This window comes from Lissotriton helveticus, chromosome 5_1 (assembly GCF_964261635.1).
Source record: "Lissotriton helveticus chromosome 5_1, aLisHel1.1, whole genome shotgun sequence".
NCBI lineage: Eukaryota > Metazoa > Chordata > Amphibia > Caudata > Salamandridae > Lissotriton > Lissotriton helveticus.
The window spans coordinates 323,678,726-323,703,581 of NC_136065.1; the positions used below are offsets into that span (position 1 = coordinate 323,678,726).

The following is a 24,856-nucleotide window of genomic DNA, read 5'->3' on the forward strand; positions in this document are numbered from 1 at the left end:
TGACTTGGTAAGAGTATTCTGCATCATTCAGAAACTCTGTCCATCACCACCCCCCTTTTCCAAAATCGGTTTTATCCACACTATGTGTGGGAGGGTATACTCAGACGTGAGTCCCTTGCTCATTGCACCATCAGGGTTCAAGCAAGCCGGGCCGAAGAAGGCTGTGATGCCAGAAACCGGTCCCCGGAAGCTTGTTTCCTTCCCAGTATAAGAATTGGCCTGGTAGTTTGGTTTGCCCTGTTCCCATCATGCACTGGGACAGGAACAGACTAATTTGCATATAGCCAAGTTCTGAGCTGGGATGGTGCAGTGAGCTAAAAAACGGTGATGGATTAAAACCATGATCTCTTAACTTGGTAAGAGTATTCTGCATCATTCAGAAACTCTGTCCATCACCACCCCCCTTTTCCAAAATCTGTGCTTAGGGGACTTACATGTTCTGTGGGGCCAGTCACTCATCTACAAGGTGCAAAATGTCTATTGCAGAATTGTGACCATATCTGCATCGGGAACTACAGGCAAAGTTTACGAATGCGCATGTTGCAGAGGTGAGTGTGAACTATCTAGCATAGAATTTGTACTGAAAGCATAGCGCTTCGGTGAAAATTCCTCTCAAATAAACTTAGAAGTGCCCTATGCATTGGATGTGTGCTGTGCACTGCAGCACACATGCAGTGCATGTTTTTTGAGGAACAAACACATGTCCCCATCTTCAGTGAGATGTTATTTTTTACGTAAATCCCAGTCTTGCTATCTCAAACGATTGAGCTTTACGTCCAAACACTGGGTGTTTGCGCTGATCAGTCCCAGTCACCACCCTTGGCGCAAAGCAGAGCAGAGAGGTTTTTGCACTGAGAAAAAAGGAACCTTTTCAGCGCAAAACACCATTTAGACTGGATTGTGGATACATTTGTGAGACTGTGTCGATTGGCATTGCTCTGCACTCACATATAGCTTCAGTAAATCAGGGCATACATCTTCAGCCCCGGCACGTTAATTTTCCTCACACTCCAAAGTTTTGAGTAGGGCACCTTCTCACACTGATTAAACAACAGCAGTCTTCAAGCTTTTCGTTCACCCAGACTTTTGGCTGAAAAAATGACTAAAGTGGATTTAAAGTGTGCCTAAAGGACAAGTATTTTCTTGCTGAAACCATGCTCTGGGGTAGAGGATAAATTGCAAAAACACGCCAATCGCCCTATAGACATCATCAATGAAAGGTGGTAGATGCACTTTAAAGATTTTTTAGGAAAGGATCATGCAAAACTGACCATTTACGACTCGTACTCAGGCATCTGTTGCAGGAGTTTAACAAATGAAAAATACACTCTCCCGGTTTAGAGCAAGCGTAGCATATTTACAGAAAAACTGATGAAATCTTTGACTAATTTAAAAACAAATCAAAGTTGAACATTCTATCTTAAAAGGCAGAGAGTGTGCCCGGAAAACTACCACAAAGCTCAGTACACAGCCTTAGTTGGGCCAGACTTACCTTCTTCTCTGCTGCTGAACCACACACCCATACTTGCCCTCCCCCTCCAGTTCTACGAGGTGTGTTTTAACGCCGCTCGCTGCCGCTGACCTTACCTCCAGCATGGAGGAACGGGAAGCCGCTCTCTCCGGGGCTAAGGCCATTGCCGCTGCCAGTCCACGGGCCAGAGGGCAGAGGGAGCTGCACAGGGCCTTGGCTGCCACCTGAGGAGGAAGGGGTAAGTGAGGCGTCACCGCTACAACATGGCGCTCCACTCGCGCACCCTCCCCTTTCTAAAGCGCATATTCCCCTTAAGGGCCAACTTAGCGGCTAATTCTTTTGCCCCTTACACATTTTTTAGGTTTTCTGTATTTTGTTTTATGACTCTGGTTTGGTTCGCCTCTAGGAAGGCAAGTATACAATTTTTGCTACATCACCACATTCTGTTTGTGTATTTAATTTTCTCACAGAGTATCACTAGTGGCTCCTGGAAAACAATCAGCTCTGACTGCAATGAAGCCATAACCAGGGATTTATTTATGTTATTCATGCCTGGAGTTGATTGTACTGAGAGGATTTGCCTGGTGACAGGTGCCCCGGCAGGGACGGAGTGCTAGGCGGTGCCCTGGTGCATGTGTTGGTAGGGAATTGCGGGTATTGCCCATCCCTCTGTGTGATGGGGGACGTCTGTACTAGGGTATGAATGTCAATAATCTCCTGGATGCCCTTGGTTGAGGGCATGGGCGATGGTTAAGGGAAAGGGGCTTCTGGCACTCTGCATCCTGAAAGTTGTGCTGTATATGGAAAGCTGAGACGATTGTCGTATTGTGTACAACCCTTGAACTGTTTTTGCTGATCCGTCGTCCTCTATTCTCATAAAAATAATAACTGCTTACCTATGGTTATTATTTATCACTGACACTATGTGTCTATGTGAATAAAACCCCTTGTGTGAACTATGTAAATTGCTGTTGTCTCTCTTTTTTTGGGAGTCGTTACAGTAGGGGCAGCGACTTGCACGTTGTGAGCGCACTATGCTGTGAAGGCAGCTCCCAATGAGGTGTCACTGCACTAAGGTTAGCTGAAGTCGGAAGTCACTATAGAAAAGGCAGTGTCATGGAAGTGAGGAGAGCTCCCAGCTTGATGCCACCGCACTGAAGGTATATCCCAGTGTGATGTCACTAAAGCGAGGGCATCTCTGTGGTTGATGTCAGTGCAGTTGGAGTGGCTACTGGTGTGATGTCACCACAGTGTGGCCATCTGCCTGCTTAAAGTCAGTGCCCTAAAGGTAAACCTCCGCTGTGATGTCTTCGAAGGAAGGGTAGCTACCAGTGCGCTGCCGTGGATTCAGAGGCACGTCCCAGGGGATGGCACTGCAGCAAGGGATGCTATCGGTGTGATGTCACTACAGCGTGATGAAGTGTGATGTTACTGCAGCATGTGATTTCCGGGTATGATGTCCCTGCGGGAGCATGCAGATTTGTTTCACAATGAATCGGGGAGAAAGAGGCTTCACACTGCAAGCTTTCCTCCTAACTAATACTACAGGAACCAGCAATGATACTCTGGGAAATAAAATTAAAAAAAGAACTAAAAATTGTAAAAGATCACTTGAAAAGCAAAAGATGTTTATCTGCAACACTGGTTTTGCTGCTTGGCATCAATGTTACATCACATGCTTTGCATAATCCTGCCATCTAGTGGTTGTCTTTGTAATATTTTTCGAAACAGAATAGAAACAACCAATATCCGATTGATTCCTTCTACCGCCTCCTTCAAAATAAGCAGTGAAAACATTTCTCATGAACACATTTTTGCACTAAGATCACACCTTTTGTTTCTTGATCTTATCCTTGACTATTATTGATTGGTTGATTATGACTACTATATTGCTGACTTCCTATGGAGGTCAAGTTTATCAATTTGTTAATTTTCTCTGTTTTTACCTCGTTTGTATACGTGACCGATTCTTTTGTCTCCTACTTATCTCTTACCTACCCCTCATGTAAAGCGATCTGATACCCTCTGAGGTCATGTTCGCGCTATATAAAACTTTATAAATTAATTGTCCCTAGCTAGAAACGTTTGATGGTAACACCTGCAACACAACAATCTGTCCTCATCAGATTTCTCAGGCGATGTATCTTGTAACATCAGCTAAAGTTTAATCACCTCGTAAGACAATTGAGAGTGTTCCATATTAATCTATAACAGGTCTGAAGCTGAGAAATTGCTGTTTACGGGATTGAAACTCTCTGGTGTAGCACAAGTCTGGCCCAGAATCATATTTTTTAAATTAAATACTCCAAGTACCTTTTGTATTAGATGACTGGCTTAGAGGCTGAAGCATCCATGGACAAAGGTCAAAATGCTGCATGTTCTACCTGTGCTTCATATCTTGCAGCTGAATAAAGGTAGTAATTAATGTTTGACTACTGCATGGACAGAACACCCTGTGCCAACTTGACATACTTCCTGGAGGGTATTTATATGTTCAATAAATCCTGCTGCAGCTCCTGTCCCTTGAGCAAGCAATTCCGTGTTTTGGCTGAAGACCTTAAAGCATGTCAAATTACATCTTGACAGGTTTGAATGGGTAGTGGATTTGCCAATAGGTATAAATCACAAACCCACCGACAAGCTCCCAGACAGCTTTTCTTGCAACCAATGTTATATTGAACTGAATTGTAACATCTGTAAAGTGCGTACTATGCATTTCTGGGGTGCTGAAGCATTTATCCACATGGATAACAAGTTACACAGTGTGGGATATGGGCTTAGGAGGGTGTTGATTCGTTTTGAGCCTATATAAGTGTTTTCATGACGAGCATGAAAACCACTGAGGTATGGTTATTGTTTTATGTGACACAGCAATTGGTGTGTGATGGTTGAGGCCCTCAGAACCACAGGCGTGCAAATTATAAATACATTAAGGACTAACCAGCTTAGCCGTCCTTCTTCAACCAAGGTAAGAAACTTGGTTGCCATAGGACCATGAGTTATGGAAAGAATACCATAAAGCCATCTGTCTTCTTCACACAAAAGTCTGAAATGACTTTTGGCAAGAATGCTAGTTTTGGCAACAGCACCATCATGTGGAAGATAAACAGTGCAACAGGGTCTTCACAGTAATTCATTGAAAGAGTGTCAACATGATTACAATGGTGGAGCCCCCCACCCCCTCCATCAAAGCCATTCAATGTCAAAGTACTTCACTGGCCCAAAGGGTGACAATATCAGCTTTGTGATTACAATATTTAATTACCAGACGTGCACGAGTTGCTTTAGATCTTTTTTGCATGCCATTTAAGCTTCCATGAAACTGGGAAAGCCAGACCCACACTTGGCAGATGCTTTGAATGGAGAATGATTGATTTGTTCACCGTGGTATCCTGCTCCTTCAAACTTAGTCCACTCCAGTATGTAGTGCTTTCTTATTGTGAGTTGTCTTGCATTGACAGGTATGTCACTAGATGCAGGGGCTAGAAACCCGAATACATATAGTGCTACTTTCATACAGCTGATGCTGGTGTTTGTCAATATTGTCATGACCTCTGGTAACATCCTATTTATCTACATGGACCCAAACAGATTCTTATGGTGACAACCATGCACTCTCACCTGTGTGTGGACAATGAATATCATCACTGCCCCTATGTTCCTCTTAGTGGCTAAACGCAAAGGTGACTTTAAACCTGTCTGAGGTAAGGTTGATGCCTTAAGAAGTCTGCACACTCTACACAGAAATGTGTTATGGTTCAGTGAGGGCATGGCTTCGCAGTTCGGGCTGGACTGTTCCAAATGGAGCAGGGTCAAGACTGATTTGCATATAGCTGGGTTCAAACTGTGGTGAACTGTGATACGGCCACGATTATTACCATTGATTGAGAATAATTCAAGCATTCCGTCCATCACTTTTTTTGTATACTTCAGTTGTCTACAAAGAAATGTACGAAGTACTACAGTAATATTAGAATTATTAGGTGTATGAAAATGGTAAACATTACTCTGGCAGCCATCTTAGAATGAGCTATGTGCTAGAGAATAATTGTGGCATGGAGTAGAGTTGTTTGTTGTGTAGGAAAGCCATATTTCTTTTTGCAGTGCTCCCCTACAAATGTTAAGAGCCTTGTTTGCCATTCTCCTCCCACAAATCTCCACAAGCCACCGTCACCAGGAGCAAAAATCACTGCAAAAGCAATTCCTCCCTAAGGCGATGGTATTTTAAAAAAAAGCAAGACGCTTCCAGGCTCCACGACCACAGGAAGCCGCTGTCCAGAGCATGCCTTGACAAAGAAGCAAATAGATGCTCCAGCATTCACACTGCTAACCACCATCATGACGGCGAGTCTCTGCCTTAGGTTTCAACAGTTCCACATTTTGAGAGTAATCTGTTCAGTTGTGAACACAGGAGTAATTATGTACCCAAATATCTCTGGGTCTGTACATTTAACATGCCTTCCACTACAGGAGCATTATATGGGTATATGAATGCAAATTTTTGTATTGCTCATTTTTACTGGATACGAAAAAGTGTTGCAACCATCAACATTGTTAACATAAATGCTATAGCACTATTTCTCACTAGAGTTCTTCCTGAAAACTGTTTATTGGACCATTAGGTATATTCTTACCTTTTGCTGTGTTCTCTTCTGTCAGTTGTAGCTCTCGTTTACAAGCCCGCGCCGCGACAAAGGCTTGTATAGAGATCAGCTACCTGGATAGACTTCTAACAGTTCCAGAATATAGTATTGTATTATATTGAATTATCTGTTTGTATGATGACTGCCTTGATGCTGACCACTGTCTTTTTGTAGGATGAGGGCGACTATGTATGTTTACAGCGAACATATGATTAGAATGCCAGAGCCAACCACTAGATAGTAACATTCTGCAAAGCATGGATTTACAGCTGACCCAGGCTGCAAAACTGTTCACAATGCCACACTAGCCTTCCATCAGAAACACAAACCATACTATAAAACAAGAACAGAAAAGGAGATGAGGAGCCACAAAAAAAGTGTTTCATAAAAGAGCATGCTCAACATGCCCTTTACAGGGTACTAGACACCATGCTAGAAGGAGGCGCATGAAACAAGAGAGAGCCATGCTGGGAGAGGGTGTGAACACTAGCGAGGTGTCTGCTGGGTGGGCGCGGGGTTTGGGTGTTCCAGGCGGTTGCACTCGGGTATGGAAGACAGTGGGGAAAGGGTGAAAGAGTTACTAATGCATCAGGCACAACATTTCCCCACCTGCGAGTTTGTACGTCCGGACAGCAAGATAATACTTTCACAATTTAATGCATATATCAGTTCTTCTAAAATCATCCCAGCATGCATAAATAATCCACATTACATATGTTTGGGTAATGTTATATGCCACTAAGCTCATGTGGTAAAGCACAGTGGGTTGAATCACCTCTAGGCGCTTTATCAGTGGATAGAAGCTGGTGCTTTGATCTCCTTTTAAAAAAACAGATATTTGATTCTGAAGACACGAAAGAGACACAAGAGTTCCCTAGGCAACAGCCTTGAACTAATTAGTACGTTATTTTTTCAGCCGAGCAGTCTACGCTTCATGTTTTGGTTTGTATTTGTAGTTCACGGGTGCTTTTATGGGATGCTGCATTAGCTCACTAAAGAACTGGTTTGGAACCAAGTCACAATGCAGTACATATATGAAACAAAGCATCTTAAAAATAGGCCCTTGTTTGAGGCAGCAGAGCTATCATAGGAAAGAGGCAATGGTTCCCTGAGCTCTTGTGCTAGGTTATAGCTCGTGCTTCATCTTGAAGCACCTTTCAGCACTCATAAACAGCCAAGTAAGGCATTGCATGCTATGCATCTGTCAGTCGGCTGATCCTGCCCATCCCCTCACTTACTAAAGTACTGACAACGTTTTTCCAAATCTAATTTAACTTCCTAAATGTATATGGTGTTTAGAGATATATGGAGCATTCCAAAATTGATGGAGTGTTGCACTACCCAGGTATTCACAAGTTAATAATGAAGCTCAATCAGTTCCTTCGTGGCAAAAGAAGCTTTATTCATATAAATCCAAGTGCATGAATGTAAAACAACAGCCAATGCGTTTCGTTCATAAAAGAACTAAATGGCGATCGTCACGCAACGGCACCGAATACAGAGAGTGTCTCTGTATTCGGTGCCGTTGCGTGACGATCGCCATTCAGTGATCGATCTCTGGCCCTTATCATGGTGGCCCGTGTTATATTTTGAAGGACAGCTCCAGGACTTCTTGAATCCACCGAAATAGCGTGGTAATCGTCCTACATATATATTTGCCCTGACGAAGTTCTTTCATGACCGAAATGCGTTGGCTGTTGTTTTATATTCATGCACTTGGATTTATATGAATAAAGCTTCTTTTGCCACAAAGGAACTGATTGAGCTTCATTATTAACTTGTGAATACCTTGGTAGTGCAACATTCCATCAATTTTGGAATTCTGTTTCCCGGTTACGGGTTGTACCCCTCAACGGTGGGTACAGGAGTCGTGGTTGCACACCATATGAATACTAATAGCTCAAGCCACTTTAGGAAATAATCAGGGGTTGTGCGGCGCTTGGAGTCCACCGTTGGCCTTCTGCATTCAGCATAATATATGGGGCATGTCAGTCTCATACTTCATTGAACCCATGCACAGTGGCATCAAGAATTTTATATCTGTAACAACTGGAATGGCTAGAATCGAGGAACACTGAGAATATGTGCAGGTTTCAGATCCTGACACTATGCAGAATTAGTGTTCCAACTGGTTAGATGAAATACAAGAACAACAGCCTTAGATGTGTGCATCTTAACAAGACTTTGAGTAATAGAGAGCCAGATGTATTAGAGTTTTTTCTCCCTCACACAGACTCTGCTGAGGAAGTGACATTATTGCTAGGAAGAAAAAAAAACTCAGTATATGAAGATTACAATGGGTGTCACAAATGTCTTTGCAATTCTCAATGACAACATTGTGATTCCTCTCCCATCGCAGGGAATACTGGATACTGCAGAGCCGTTGCCTGATTCCTAGTAAATTTGTAAGGAAATGTATCAATGATTTGTGAACACTCCTGCAGTTGCAAAGTTTAGAAGGGTTGCCGACAGCGCTTGTCAGCAGCCATTCGAACAGTGGATGCTCCTCATGGTGGACCAAGATCTGGGTACCACTAGAGTGTTGCAAATGTCATGGGTCACTCTCTCACAACATTCATTCTCACCAGCTGAGATCCACTTAGTGTAAAAGGCGATGTGTCATACATCCGTCACGAGCCTGAAATGGGATTGGTTCAATTAAACCCTTAGCTTCCCTTGAGTAGTCAATGCCCTTCTTCTGCACAGCTCTGTTTTTTCATCTTGTAATCATAAACAGAAAGGAGAAGTGCCAGGAGAAATCAAAAGCTCCTTACACCAATGATTAGGCCAAGGCTGGTTCGCTCACACCTACGGTCTTTCCAGATCAATGAGACCTGAAATTGGTGACCTTAGACGTTCTAGCGCGTACAAACTACATGCGAAGGAATGCAGGAAATTAGGTCCGATGGTATTTATTTCTCAGGCCTCCTACGGACTTTCTCTCTCTTTGGCAACAAACAGAAAATATGTAATTCACAGCTTTCAGGTCCAGATCTTGCACCCACATATTAACTACATCGGAAGGGTACATAGCTTAGGCTTTTTGAGATTCACAATGTTCTCAAAGCGCACTCCTTCAAATCTGTGAGAGCCGAAGGGGTCTCAGGAGTTATATTTATGTGTATTCGACAAGCACACTATCACCCTTGAGGTATCCTAGCACTGAGCAGTGCCTTGCCCTGTGGTTGGTTGGTTAATTGAAAAGCCAGGTCTTCAGCTTCTTGCGGGGTATTCCTGAAAATCCTTTTGTGAATTTCATTTTCACATAGAAAATATTTGTTTATATTTGCTAATGCAAAAACTTCATTTTCACAGGGCAGAAATATTTTTTTAGGAGGATAAAAACTCTTCTCCTAGACCTCCACCAGTGTTGTTGATGTTCCATTCCCCATCTTACCCTGGAAAAGGATTTACTCCTATCCTTAAACGAAGAAAGTTTCTGACTTTTTCCATGGTGGAAATGGGTAGGGAAAATGTTTGTGAATACTCACAAACAAGTAGAGGTTTGAATATTGGTGCAAACTTTCCTCTTGCTGAGAAAACGTTCGCCAAAATACTTACGACAGTAAATCTCCTTTGATTTTAAACCTCCATTTAGTGGATTAGAAACATGGTTAGAATTTTATTTTTTTTTAAAACCAAATATTTGCACTTGTTAAGCTAAATGTACACGTTAAAATAGCTTTGTGATTCGCTCTCAAAAGCAAACAGCATCGCATTTTCAAGGTTTCACGGAGTTTCTCAATGGAGTGGCAATCTATCAATTCACACTGTTGGTGATTGAACTGCTTGCCAGTTAGAAAGCCAGTGGTTCCCTGGATATAAGAACTATACAAGTGGTTCTAGACCTCTGTGTTTTGGAAAAACAAAGACGAGAGGCCAGGTGACTATAGTCTATACAGGGTGTGAACAAATAAATGCACATGGGTATTTCTGGTCATGAAGTGATTCCCTCTTCTGGCACTAGGGGGCAGCAGACCCACAACTTGAAAATGGGAGAGACCTAAAGACCAGAAAATACCCATTATATTCAACTATTTTGTGAGACTGGAACATCACTGGTTTGCCACTGCAGGATAGTCTTGTTGGGTGAATTTACAAGCAATATACGTAGGAATTGCGGCTACTTTAACAGTATCGACGCTTTACATTTCTGCTTCCTTTAAAGTTTTTATGTTTTCTTTTGAAACGGCACAGCTAAACGCAAATGCTTGAAATGCAAGTTTCAATTTTAAAATAAAATTATGAAATGTTCTACCAAATCCTGAGCTACGTGGATAAGCTTAGCTATTTAATCTGCCATCCTAGCTGATGATTCGAAATGTAACTTCTGCTTCTGTTAATCTTCAAAATGTTAATTCTATATTCACCATAATAATCCTAGACATTTTGGCGCGGTAATAACTCGCGGAACTTTAACACTTCGTGAAAATAATAATAATGAAACGACTCGAGGGAAATTAATATAATTTACTGTGAGTTAAATCTTCCCAGGACTCTGTGTATTATCTTTGGTTTCTCAATGCCTAACACATACAGAGGAGCTGAAGTTTACAACTTGACTGCTTTCCTGCAGACATTCTGTAACCCAAAGAATGAATTCAGGGACGTGTGTATTGTGCGTACTGATTTCAACTCACGAGCAAACTATAGCAGAACTACAATGTGCCACAATTTGGTTTTTTTTAGAAAAAGTTACCACTTTCCAGGTCTGGTTCTGTAAGGCCTATCTAGGTACAGAGTTTCAAACCCACATCCCAGTTACCTGCAATCGCCTTCAGTTGTTGGTGACACCACACAACGTATTTAGAAGTTATGTTGTAATTTGTTAGTAGTAGGTCTGAGAGGTTTTAAAGGGCGTGTGTTACTATATTAAATACCACAAATGTACACAATGTAGTTAACTACTACATCAACAGCACCAAATCACCTGCATCTTTACCCAGACTCTGTCTAGTCTTTAACATAGGGTAGCCTTCTCTAGGACTAAACTTACCAGCCTGGCTAATGGACTTTTAAAATGAACAGTTTGCTGATTTGAGCTTCTGGTTATTTTTGCACGTTATGAATTACTGGTATTATACTGTAACTCCGCACTTTCCCATGAATACATTTTGAAAATAAAAGCACTTGCTGTTTAAAGGTCGCATAGAAGGGGTCAATGTACATTATAATGTCACTTTAGTTATACCTATGTTTTGGCGAGTATTTTTACTAAGAGCAGTCAGTGTACATTTCCATACATGGAGATAGTAAATAATGGTGGTCTCTATAAAGAACACCTCCTTCCTTTAAAAAGGTCTAAATTGTGTTTTTGACATTGCACAAGATGTCTTTGTAGTTCAGATCAGGGTAACAATGTCTCTGATCTGTGAGTTGAGCCTTGACCTGGTTACTATCATCAGTAGTTATAGCTTGCTGTTAATTAACCCTGCAGAGGGAAATGATTACGATGAGGAGGGCCACTTTCCAGGAGAGAAACTATAGCTTGAAGCAGGGTAGTGGATCAAACTGAGGCACCATAGGTCGTGTCAGGGCAATGTTACGGTCCCATGGCGATAATGGTGGTGTTCGGTAACGAAGGGAAAAGTTATTTCTGTGCCTTCATTAATGAGATGTCCTCTGGAATGAAATCAAAGTCACCATTTAATGGATAGGTACTTCTTTATTAGCTCAGCACCGAGACAAAAGACTAAGATTGAACCTGGAGTCTGAGCTAAACCCTAAATCTTCCAAGCATGGTTGCCTCAACTTTAGTCTCCAGCACTCTCGGTGGGGTACAGCTAATAAGAATCAAATGAGCTGTAAGGTTCAGAAAAGCGCCTAGAGGAGATTCCTTCTGTGCTTTGCAGCGTATATTTTATATACAAAAAGCATTTAAATGGAAAGAGAATGTGCCTATAAATTACTGCATGACTATAAATCACTGTACGTACGGGCTACTCCGAGGAAGGTTATAAGCCCATGTCACATCAAAGGGCATTAGAGCTTCCCAGGGGGGTGTATATTAAAACACATGGAACAACGCGATCAAATGAAACAGCTGTGTACTTACTACGCGGGCCAGCCCCTGCCGCCGTATCAAAGTAAGAGAAAAGCGAGTCCAGCTCATCGGGGCAAAAGAGGGAATCACGACGGAACTTTCGCTCCAAGGTGGCCACTGTGTACAAGAAAAGATGGAAGAGATGTGTCATTGTTGCAGAAACAGCATCCCTTTTCATCAAGTTCTCTAGGCTTGGCCCTGTGGTGCTGCCACCCCTTGATGCAGCTACCAATGGTACCTTTGCAATACAGAACTCCACTGACTGTTGAATGATACATGTTTACATTTCCTCATGAATTCACTGCACCGCCAATCAGTTCATGCACTGTGGTTGGGTCGAGTAGCAAGGAAGACAAAAGGTGATATCAGATTCAGATGTCAAAGAGGAAGAAGAAGTTGGTGTGTGCAGAAGAACTGAAGGTGGGTGGAGATGGTGGATGATGATGAAGGAGGAAAGCAGGAGATAGGCAATTCAGAGGATGATGAAGAAGGTGATGCTAAATCTAAGAGGCAAGTGGGGAAGGTGATGAAAATGCTCGCTGATGATTTAGAAGGTGTTGGAAGATTTGGTTGGTAAGTTAGATGGAGAAGGTGGAAGATGATGAAGCACGTAAAGAAAGACAATGAAGAAACACTGTGAAAGATGGCTGGTCAACATTACCTGACGATAGTGCAGCTGGAGAGGCATTGCCCATCTCGTGCCTGTACTTCCTGCGTGCTGTTGGTACCTTGGTGGAACTGTTATGCCTTTGGCACTTCTTGACGCTCCACCGCCGAGGTTTCCTCTCACTCTCAACTAGTCCTTCCCCACTGGGCAATTTCCTTAGGAACTTCTTCTCCACAAACTTGGCCTTGATCCAGGCCTCCTTGTCTTGCCTGGAGGAAAAAGAGATTAAACAAAATACTGAGAGCAGGGCACTAGAGAAGGGCTGAGCATCTCTGGACCCTCAGTGCCAAATCATGCATATATTCTCTCTTTTTGGTACTTAATGGAGCAATAATAGACAAAGCTAGATGCCATAAGAGAAGAGTGAGGTGACTGCGTGTACCGCTTAGGCACCTATGGAGGTAAAGCCTACAATGTACTGTTTCAACCTACAAGTGCTGTACTCATCCACATGGTCATGAGCACCATAACAGTAACCTCACAGTTACAGAACAACTCATTGCTTTAAAAAAACGTATGACATGGTCTGCTTGTGAACATAACAGGAAAATCAGATGGACCGTACATGTGCGTCAATGACACCTCGGAGGATATTTAATAACAGGGGTTCCGAAGCTAAAAAGTGGGTTTGGAGATTGTAGCTCTTCTAGAATTAAATAGGTTACGTTTTAATACTCCGTTTCTACATTATCTTTCTTGTTCTATGAAACTAAATAGTTTAATTATCTGAGCAAAGTAGCACAAACAAGACCTCAAAACTCAAATCAGGAATTTCTTTTTAAAATTTGAGACAAATGTTGGTCGTGCATCTTGCAAGTTGTTTATCTTCAATGAAGTGGTTTCGGTTTTTAAGCTTCTCACGATACCGCCCCAGAAACACACAATGCAACAGTCCACAGACTCCATATTAGAATGTGTTTTTCCCCGATGGGAAGGAGTAGGTGTGTGGATTAGGTGTAAAGACACAAAGCAGTAAAGTGTATATGTAGTAGTATAGGAATATGCATCTAAAAACAGGATCTCTACAATGAGTATTTGATGCCGTACTGTAAGCTTCCTTACGGTGGGGTGGAAGGGCACGTGCGAATCTACAGCACTACTAGCTGCAAATCGACTGTTATGCGTAAGTAACACTTTCTTTTTGCATGTGATGCACACATTGAAAAGCAGAACTGTACTTAAAACTGTGTTTTTAGTACAGTTTGTCCACCTTTTTCCTAGTTGGATGTGATTCAGGCACACAAAGTAGAGTGTGTTTGGCTTTGTCACTGGAAACTTGAATTGATGATTCATAAGCCAAGGCCCATTTGAGAAACTGAATTTCCTACATGGGGCTGGCCAAAAGCTACAAAGAGCTGCTTGGTCTTCCTAACGGATGGGTCAATGTAGTGCAACAAGGCTTTTTTAACCGCATGCGTGCGGGCGGAATTCCGCTCGCACGCTGAGATATTGAAAAGCGCATGTTACGTGACGAGCTGGGCTCGTCATCAGCGTAGCAGGAGGCTACCTCATGACGAGCCCAGCTCGTCATCAGCGTCGAAGGGGTTAACATCTTAAGTGTGCAGAGCTCATTCTTCAATGGACTGCAGTTGAGGGGAAAAAAGAGGGGAAAATCATATTCATGTGGAAAAGTGACATGACTTTTTATAGCGAACAAGAGAGTGCTCCGAGGACAACTATTCTTTGTGGATAAATGGCTCCTCAACCGTGAAAGCTTGCTGTTCACTAACCCCACAAAGGGAAAACGTTTGGATGGGGAAGTCTACTTTCCAGGAGTGGAACTGAAGTGTGCAAGACTATAGCGGATCAAATTGAGGCACCTCAAGTCAAGTAAGGACAATGTTAAGATCCCATGAAGAGAACTGGTGGTGTTCGAGGTGGGATATCCTATTTGAGACCTTACGTAAAGGTTTTAGCAACATGCATTAGGAAGATGGCCTGTGTTCCTTATTCTGCAGCAAGGCAGCTACAGCTGATGGGTGTATTTGTATGGCAGAGTAGCTACAACTGACTTTTGTAGGTGCAATAAATAGAAAATTATGCTTGTTCTGTGGCTTGTAAGGGGTGTTTGTAATGACTGTTAAAAACATTATGTACATATCTTTTTCAGTTACCCTGGTAACATGTTGTAGTGGGCTTCCCAGCTTCTTTAGGGATTTGCTTATAATCCTCGGGAAACTGTAGATAGTCAGATTCTAGGACCTCAGATGCCAACTCACAAGATTTAGTGTCTTGAGGATGGTGTGCAGTAGCTGTGAAAAGCTGCTGCCACAGGAAATCTGGGCACAGTGGTAGTTCTTTGTGTGGGAGGATTGACATTTCCATTAGCTGAGCTGAGGTGGAAGCTATAAGGATTAACCTCTTTGGTGCTTGGCACATCTTCCTCATGTGGAAGGAGTGGTAATAGGGGGAAAAGCATAAGCAAATATCCTTACCTAGTAAATCCATAAAGGATTGCTCTGGGGTTGTGGGCATGTGTAGCTGGAGGAGAGGCTCTGACACTTTGTATTTTCACTGTGGAAATATGACTACTGCTGGAGACTTCCAGCATTGAAATTATTGTTGAAGCATGTTAGTGTGTTTGTTGTCAATTGTCAAACTGTCAGTGCTAGGGTGGGCATCTGTGATGAGTGTGTCTCCCATTGTTTTAACCTCATCACTGCGGCGCGAATTCCGCCGCAGTGCTGAACATTCCGATTGCGGGCATGGTCATGACGGCTCCCGGCCGTCATCAGCACACGCTCACCGTGACTCATGACGGCCAGGAGCCGTCATGAGCATGGAAGAGGTTAATAAGAAGTACGTTTTGGTCATGTTGTCTGAGCAAATGAGCACCGTTTTGTTGAAAATGAGGTCGTGAATGGCACACAGACCTAGCTGTAAAGACATCAGTTCAAATACACTGATGTGCCAGTGTCATTGCTGCGGAGATCATTGGCCTTGGACAAGTAACTGGTCCTCCACCTCATGCGGGAGGCATATGCCTTGATGGACACTTGTGTTTCGAGTGTACGTGCAATCAGGTATTTGTTCAGCCGGTGCGGAATATCGATTACACCAGAGTAATTGGAGTCATTTTGGTAATTCTGCATTACTCTTTGAAGCAGAATTACAGATAATTAAGTGATTACTCCTCCTCGCGTAATTAATAGTAATTGGGAGGGGGGACTCCAAACATGACCGATTTTGTTGCATTTACCACTGTTTCTTACCACAAAACCCATCCTCATGTCCATTTTGGATGAGAGGCTGAGTTTTGCACTAAGAAAATAGCACTAAATGTCTGTAGTAAATTGGGGGGAAATCCTACCCAAAGGGAATATTTAGTGGGCACGAGCGGGCGGTTGCGCCTACTATTTGTGTTCTGTTGCATTTATAGCCGTTTTTAGCACAGAAAGCAGCCATAATTTTTGCACTAAGAAATAGCGATAAATACTGAATTACTCTTCTTGTATAATTTAAGCGTAATCTTGCTAAATCTTTAGGTAATTCCGTGTGATTTCCACTACACTGAACTACATGAGTTATGTCCACCCTAGTATTTTGGACAAGTGCATTGCAAGATGCCATCATTCCCAACAGTTTCATGGCCAATCTTACTGTCAGAGGACATCACATCTAGCAAAGGGGAAGCAGCCTTTGGAATGACATCACTGTCATTGGTGTTGTAGACAGCGGTGCGCACCTGCCTCCCTTTACCAAACAGTTGTCTAGGTGTGAAAAGACTTGAACATCATTGCACCACAAATGTACTACTATGCACTACTAGTACTGCCAAGCATTTGGTAAACACTCAAAGGGTTGTTGTAACCCCAAAGAGTGGTGCCTTGAAATGATAATGGCCTTCATAAGCAAGGCAGCTTTGGTGTAGTGCACAGGTTAAAGACATACACTGAAGGACGGTGCATGCAAACTGAGGGTTGCAGGTTCCAATCCAGTTATCTTCTTACCCTTACAGGACTGATGAAATAAGTCAAACCTAGCACAACTTAGTTGGGCAATAATCACACGGGCTATCAACACTCAAAGAGAACTCAATTTAAAGAGCACACATTACTAATGTACTATTATTATAAATTAGAAGCCTCTCTCTTGGTACTGCTGGGGTGGCACAAAGCCCGTAATTATGGAAGGACAAGGCAAGGAAAGCTGATGGAAAGGAAGTCAGTGTACCTGGAACAATTCGATGTTGGTTTCTTCCTCCCCATGTCTTCGCACCGTGCCTCGTAAATCTGATTAATTGTGCTGTTCCCCAACTCACACATCAGCTGTGCAGAGCACCCATAGCCCCAAGGAAAAAGAAAAAGAAAAAAATCGGCTTTCAGGTGACACCATGATAACAGGACAATCTTAAGACAAAGACTTTCGCACCTCTCTACTGTCACACCGCCCAGAAAAAAGAAAACTGCCCTCACCTTCAACAATTCCGGCTCCCAGGAATCTAGCGTGAGGGAACGCACTTTGGAACACTGGACACCAAGACTCCTATGAAAAATAAAAATAGGATTTTTAAATAAATATTCACCAAGGAGAACAGGTGAATGAAACACAACTGTACTGATTACCATCATAAAGAAAGACTGGGTGACCAGAGACAAAGCAGCCCATCCACCACTTCTAACAGCACTCCCTCAACCCCAAGGGCATGATCTGTTTGGTGGTTCCAGACGTGCTGCTCCAAAAGGGAGAGTTAAAGGAATCATTTGATATACTTGAATGACGGGCTCCAAATGTGGTTTTGGGTGCACATAAACACCCACATTTAAAACACCCATATTTTAAATTAAACATGTATTCTTAATGGCCAAAAAATAGTCCCAATATGAATGAACATGTATATTTAGTACTAAACTAACAATTTTATTCAAAGGTTCCTCAAATCATGCTTTCACTTAAAAAACATATTTAGAAACCGGAGTAGGACTATCAACTGACCACAATTGCATATGAGCAATGGGGGGCTTGGAACGCACTCTGTGTGGTAAACGTGCTGTGCCTCCACAAGATTGAAAAAAAGAAGTATACAGCATAGGGGGCTTTGTGCTAAATTGTAACAGGCATTTTCGACAAGAGGAGTCTGTTGATATTTTGCACTTGATTGAACTTTTTGGTTGAATACAATCTGGAATTTTGGTTCAGAACCCTGTAGAAACGATTGTGTTGGTACACGACTTCCTCTTAGTGGACCCCCGATCGAATAGGGGGGCACTCCCTTTGATTTAGTAGCTTTTCTTTGGGTGAAAAAAGAATTACATTTTTGTGATAGAGTGTTTTTTTAATTATAAAAAAAATGTGTATATAGGTATTTCTTTGAACTAGAGATGTATGTTTATATGTGCATTTGATATGATAAATAATAGTATGTAAAAAAAAAAAACAGATCGATTGCTTTGCAGTACGGATTACTACAAATAAAATTAGTAATCATGATGATGACTAGGCATGTGATCATTGTACATAAAATAATTCTTAAATAACTTCGAGAATTGTGTTCCTCCAGTTAGGGAATTTATAATCCCTGACTTGTATAGGACTTTGGTATCGATCCCTCCCGACCATTTCTGCTCTTTGAAGTTAAATTGTAACAGGCAGGCAGATGTCATGAGAAGTACAAGATGTACAATAGGCTTGTCTTCCAGGCCTACCTGTGTATCCCGGAGCACTCAATGCAGAGTGTAATGCCCAGGTTAATGCTTGCCCAGCGGGGGTCCACCTGCCCGCAGTCACAGCACTGGTCATTGCCAGCAATGCTCTGTATCCGCTGCAAGATGGTTTCGCACTTCACGCTTCGCTCCCTGGAGTCGGTGGCAGAATCGATGCTGCTCGTCGAAGGAGATGCCGTTCGGTCCAACCTCTGCAGAGGTGAGAGAGGAGTGCGCTTAGCAGAGACGAGAGGGGACAGAGGTTAGAGTACATCAAAGTTATAATGGGTTGTAAAGGAGCATCAACATGTGTAACTTCTATGGTGAGGCATTTGGAAGAGAGAGACCTGTTCGGGATCAAAAAAACATACAAGAAATCCATCTAGGTAAAGAAGAAGAGAAGAGGTGACACAGAAGGCCACTGGGGAACATCAGTGAGAATCTGCAATGCTAAATCTCCACCTCAAGGTTAACTCTTCAGAAACTCCGATCCTCACGCGTGGAAAGACAGCAACATATCATTCTCCTCCATCTGGCCAGAAGAACTGGGTCCTCCCCCAATCACCTCGACACAATAGAGGGATTTGGAGCTAATTGTGGACTCCAACAGCTCTCCGTTGTAACACAAGGAAAGTTAGTTACCAAAGGAACATTCTACAACATGCAATATCATAGCTGCTTGTTCACTTACCTAGGTTGTCCACTCTCCCCTACCCACCCAAGAGTACAGGGCACTATCAATTTACGGTCTGATTACGAGATTGGTGGTGCGGCAGCGGGGACCACCCTGCCACTGCATCGCCAAACCTGTGTGCGCATCACCCGCCATTTTATGACTTTTTAAGTCATTGGCGGGCGGTACTTTGGCGTTCCCACAGCACTGCAACGGGAAGGTCACAGACAGTACTTGCACTGCATGGACTGTTGCAGTCCATGCCGTGCAGGTACTGGTGTGCATGCACACAGGGGGGCACAACAGGTGCCTCCCCCTGCATGCACCCCATGACCTAGAGGCAACAAGGGGCCCTGCAGGAAAACCATGGCTGAGAGGAAACCTGTAATATGCTTGTCGGTACTGCGGCGGTCCCACCGAGCATATTGCGGCCACAAGACTGCAGCGCCACCACCAGGTATCTCTGATCTCTGGCTGCTGCAGCAGCGCAATGGTGGTCTGACAGCTCTACTTGTAATAGGTAGGTCAGAAGAAAACCACTGTCGGGAACCCACAAGTCCGGCGGTCCATGGACCGCCAGACTCGTAATCAGCCCCTTAGTTCTTTCATGTCTAAAAGATGCCAATGGTCTTTACCATGGAGCTCCTATTTACTTTGCAGGCTCAAACTACACATCCAGGGCATTATCTCACAAGCTGCCAATATCTGCACTGGGTGCCTGTGGCACATCTCTTTTTGAGCCCTTGTACATCGCATATTGAGCCATGCAAGGTAGTGGGGCCACTGTTTCTTCAGTGTAAACTTCACACCTCCTGCCTAACTAGGTCCCTTCATTTAAAATTGGCTCAACTTCCAACCATTCCTTCCTTTAAAATGTTTTGCAATGTACAGGGCTCTTTCTCTGCCCAGAATTCTAATCACTGGTTCTTAATTCCTGAAAAAATATCTAGAATTCATCGAGATGTGTGGCAACTGCTCCAAAAATAAAAGAGTATATAAGTTGTTCAACACGTCATCAATGTCACAGGAACATTTGCATACACAGCCACCTTGCACCTTCAAGCGCTAAATACCTGGTCCATTCCAAGATGTCAATAGGAGTGCTTTGTGAACACGCCACAGGTGTACAGCGCAGACCTGCCCGCTCACACGATGCCACCATGCGTCACACGATGCCACCATGCGTCGGACGATGCCTCTATGCGCCACTCGATGCCACCATGCGTCACACAATGCCGGCTTCCATCCCACTGTCACCAGGCGCAGAGCCAATAAATATATCACAGGGTGGCGGGGAACATGAGCTGAACACCATTGCACTCAGTGGGCTTCCAGCTCGTCTTTGGAAGCTCTGAACAGGCAAAGTCCATTTCGGTGTGTGAAAACACCCAAGACATCAGCCGCAGCCTCAGCTAGCTTTTGTGGTTCTTTTTCGGAAGGAGCTGTTAAAGTAAGTGGGAGAAGGTGGGTGGCTCTGAGGTAAATCTAGGCACGAGGCCGTGCACCGCCTCACAAGGTGATATTTGTTTTCTTCGTTGGCAGATCTAATTTAGCACTATATAAATAATGTAGCACGCATGATACAGATAGATAGAAAGAAGGCCAGTTAATGAGAGCAACGCAGTCACCCGTTCACTCACTCCAGTAACCAGAAAGCAATCTGTACTTTAATTGGACAGTTTGTGATCATGTCCTCTAGGTGGTGCTGTTCCCACGCTTTGGAAACGTAGAGGCGCTTGCGTAACGCCACAAATGAGATGCGGATGACACGTCACATCTGTAAAAGCAAGCAAAACGCCTAGAATTCTGACCCGGGGTGTTATTCTGCCCCACTAAGGATCACACTATATTACACTGTAGCTTCATTATATGTCGCAAGCTCACACTTCACAAAATGAGCAGTATGTTTCGCTTCATGCTATATTGTTTGGCTTCACAAGCTACACCTTGAGGATTCAGGCTTTTTTTCTGAGATCTCCATCGTTTGACTCTTGTTTCAGTTCCCTCGTTTTTGTTTTCTTACCCTGTACAGTCTCTATTTTGAAGACGCAACTTTCTTACTAAGATTTCCAATGTCTGACCCAACACAAATGTTTTATTTATCATTTTAGGCTGCCTTGGTACCTGCCTATGTGTATTACGAAATGTAAACATCTTTTTAGTGGCAGTTTATTGTAGCGTGAACTTCGACCAATGGCACTGGAGCGCTTTACACGAGCACCAGAATACATTACACTTTCTTTTTCATGAACGGTGAGCTTACGTGATATGTCCAGGATCACAGGATGTTGAGCCAACGCCAGACTCAAACCTGGATCCGCAGTTGTAGAGGCAGCCAGTCTGGCCATTAGCCAACATATCTTCCCTCCTCCACTCCTTCTCCCATCCCTTGTATATTTTGCACTGTTTATTAGTTGCTAGTAGGTATTTGGCTTTATACCTGTTCGACGGTGGGTGTCATTCTCACCATTGTTTGTACTTTTCGTGTTGTTCAGAGTCAAGTTTGCAGTTTCATTAACGTACATTGCCACTCCAATGATTAATCCTGAATCAAGCAGAAGTGGTTACTTGCACTGATCTGCAAACTGAACTGCCGGAAAAGGCCTTTCCAAATATTCACTTCCCGGTCACAGTTATTACTGGGAGTTATGTTTCAAAATCACAAAGATTCAGGATTCCAGGTGTCCTGATGATCCCAATCCACATATTGCCAATCTCCAGCCACAACATGCTCAGGCGGTGCCTGAACCGGGCACTGCTGCTCCCTTTTTTTACCCTGCATGAGGACTAAAACCGATTATTAAAACTCACATTTTAGGGATTGGTGCTGAGGCAAAAGGGCACCGAGAACCCCGGAGGCTCCTTGGCACTATACCAGGGAGTTATAAATGATGGATAAAATGTAATAGGATAAAGAACCTCGGCTTGTTCGTGTCCCCCCTATCCCCCCACCCCCAAGAAAAAATCTTCTGCAACTTGAGAAAGTCTGGTGACAAGCACCCTCACCTGGGAACCTTACTACTGCCTGGACTGCCAGAAGACACTACTAATCGAAAATCTTCAAAGCTAAATCTAATTACATGAGATCCATGTTTGATGCCATTAAAAACATCCAGATACTTTTCAAAACCAAAACATCAAACTCTGAGACCTCCATCAGCAGAGTCTCCAATCCAGCACCAACATGGGAAGAGTTTGCAAACTCCACTCCAGAGAAAGTAAGGTCTATTGAGCAATGACTTTTGCCAAAATCCACCATCCCAGATACTTGCATACTGATCCGAAAGACTGAGACACCCTGGTCGCACTTTAATAAAATCTCAGAGTCAGAGTTGCTTGAAACTGTCATTAAAGTCATACCTTTTAATTACCTCCCAGGTTAACTCCTCACTGAAACAAAGTGTTGTCCCATCAGTTTGGAAATCGATAAGGTCTCCACCATCCTGAAAAGTCCCAGTGTCGACACCAATGACCTGAACAACTATTGCGCAATTTCAACACGCCCCTTCTTTGGGAAGTTTTTAGAATGTTGGGTAGAATCAGAACTATTACTCCACATTCAGGGTAATACCCTTCTTGATGTGTTCCAAACTGAACTCTGGGAGGCTTGTAGCACAGACAGGCCCTTCTACTAACTGTGGACACATTTGTCTGTCTCCTTGATTCAGGGGGATCCTCTCTACTTGTGCTCCTGGGTCTTTTAGCTGTCTTACATACAGACAACCACCACACTCCAATTAACATCCTGAAGAACGGATGAGCATTGAAGGGCAGTACTTAAGTGGCTTGACCTATATTTGTCTAACCATTCACAAATAGTGAAAATAGGGAGTTCTGCCTGGGGCAAAACCAACCTAAAACAAAGGGTTTCATTGGGCTCTATCCTTTCTCAAGCCCTGGTTAATCAAAATATTGAATCACTTGAGATCAACCTGAAGATATCATCCCCTAAAGACATCGGCTTACTTCAGACTTCAAAAGTGGATAACTCTCCACCACTTAAAACTCGATCCAACAGAAACAGGATTTTTACTTCTCATCACAAAATCCAACCTCTCTATCCAAAAAAAACTGGAATACTTCTTTCCTCTGTACTGCAATCTAACCACTATGGTGAAGGCCAAATTGCTGGTCTTTATGGTTCACAACCGTCTAGGCCTCCGACGGCAAATCTCAACCATGTCCAAAACTGCATGCCACCAGCAAATATTGCTCTGGGCATCAGGCAGTTCATTACTGAGCAAGGCTTGAAATTGGTGGCCCAGGTGTTGTTTTTTTTCCAGACTCGAACATAAAAACTCGCTCTAACCCTGGTCTCCCATAAGTGTATGCACCACCTCTGAGAGCAGTCCTCCGCATACCCTGCCCACTGACAGGCCACAGGAAATTTGACCACATCTTCCTATTCTTCATAACTTGATATGGCTCCCCTTTGATGCAAGAGCCCAATTTAAGAGAGTATCAATCACTCATAGGGTCTCTAAACCCCAACTCCCTCCTACCTGGTTGGGAAACAAAGTTTATGAGTGCCTCCTTCTCAAACTTTTGGCAATTTTGCAAACATTATGTTTTTTCTGCTAGAGCAAGAAGGCACTCTTGAAGTCTCACCCACCAGCCCTTTGCATAAATTCTTGTTTGTTTACATTCAAAAGAGAACTCAAAATCCTCTCAGTTGACATCAGTGCCTAATTTGTAAAATAAACAGTGCTGGTACCCAAAGATCTGCTCAGAAAGCATGTGGTTGGTCCAAATAAATATCAGTGAATTAGGTATTAAAGCTGATAGCCTTAAGTCCAGCTGCTGCCTTTTTAATCTAAACCAGGCACTCCCTGTTCATTTATCTTGCTTTTGTAGGTTACTGCTTCCTCCCTTTGTGACGGTTTTGCCGTCTTTTCCTTCCTCCATCTTTCTGATCGGTATGAATTTCTCTCTCTCTGGCACCCTCCAGCTCAAATTAAGCACTGCAAGATTTGGCAACTGCAGTGCAATTATAACTTCAGGTAGTGTAGTGAATTTATCTTAATGCAGTTAGGTAAGATTACCTGGCAGTATTAATATAATTGACCCTTAAGGAATTAGAGTGATAATATGCCTACGTAGATTAGTAATCTTACCTCAATGTGGTAGAGCTAGGTTACTAAGCTACTGTATTTACCCAATGTAGGAGGGTACACTTATCTCAATCCAGTAGTAATGCTAGCTTAGACTGGTTTAGTAATGCTAGATTTTCTCGATGTAGTAGCAGTGTGATGTTATGTAAATAATGTGGTATGTGTGTACTCAAAATGGTAGTGAATATGTCCCAATGCACTAGTGGAACCCTACATTCATTGCGATTGGTGAGTTTTCTGTAATGTAATAGTGCTAGCCACCACCGTGATGCTGCAGCCCAATCTGTGTCCAATGCAGTGCAGTGTGAGCCCTCATTGATGCATTTGTACCGCCTTATGTTAAGGTGGTAGAACAATGCACACTTGCTCTTATGCAGCAATGTCAGCCTACCTCTATGAAGTAGCATACATTTACTCTATGTAGACAATCAAGCTTACCCCAGGTACTACAGTTTATACAAATGTAGTACTGTGAGCACACTTCAATCAAGTAGCAATAGTTTAACGACATGTAATGGTAATTGCATTTATATAGCGCTTACTACCCCTGATGAGGGCGTTGAAGTGCTTTTCGGCGAGTATGTGGGCGGTGTAAGTTTACTCTCA

The 24,856-nt window shown here is 43.1% G+C and overlaps 1 protein-coding gene across 1 annotated transcript in view; it reads right to left on the reverse strand.

Annotated features, from left to right (window-relative positions):
- The window catches only part of ACAP3 (ArfGAP with coiled-coil, ankyrin repeat and PH domains 3), a 273,786-nt gene that overhangs the window by 12,476 nt on the left and 236,454 nt on the right, over window positions 1-24,856 (reverse strand). Inside the window, exons 15-19 of the mRNA XM_078640379.1 lie at window positions 18,470-18,678; window positions 17,240-17,309; window positions 16,998-17,092; window positions 12,819-13,033; window positions 12,170-12,274 (exon numbers count right to left, since the gene is read on the reverse strand). Coding sequence (XP_078496505.1) covers window positions 12,170-12,274; window positions 12,819-13,033; window positions 16,998-17,092; window positions 17,240-17,309; window positions 18,470-18,678 — 694 coding nt within the window. The remainder of the gene's footprint in view (window positions 1-12,169; window positions 12,275-12,818; window positions 13,034-16,997; window positions 17,093-17,239; window positions 17,310-18,469; window positions 18,679-24,856) is intronic.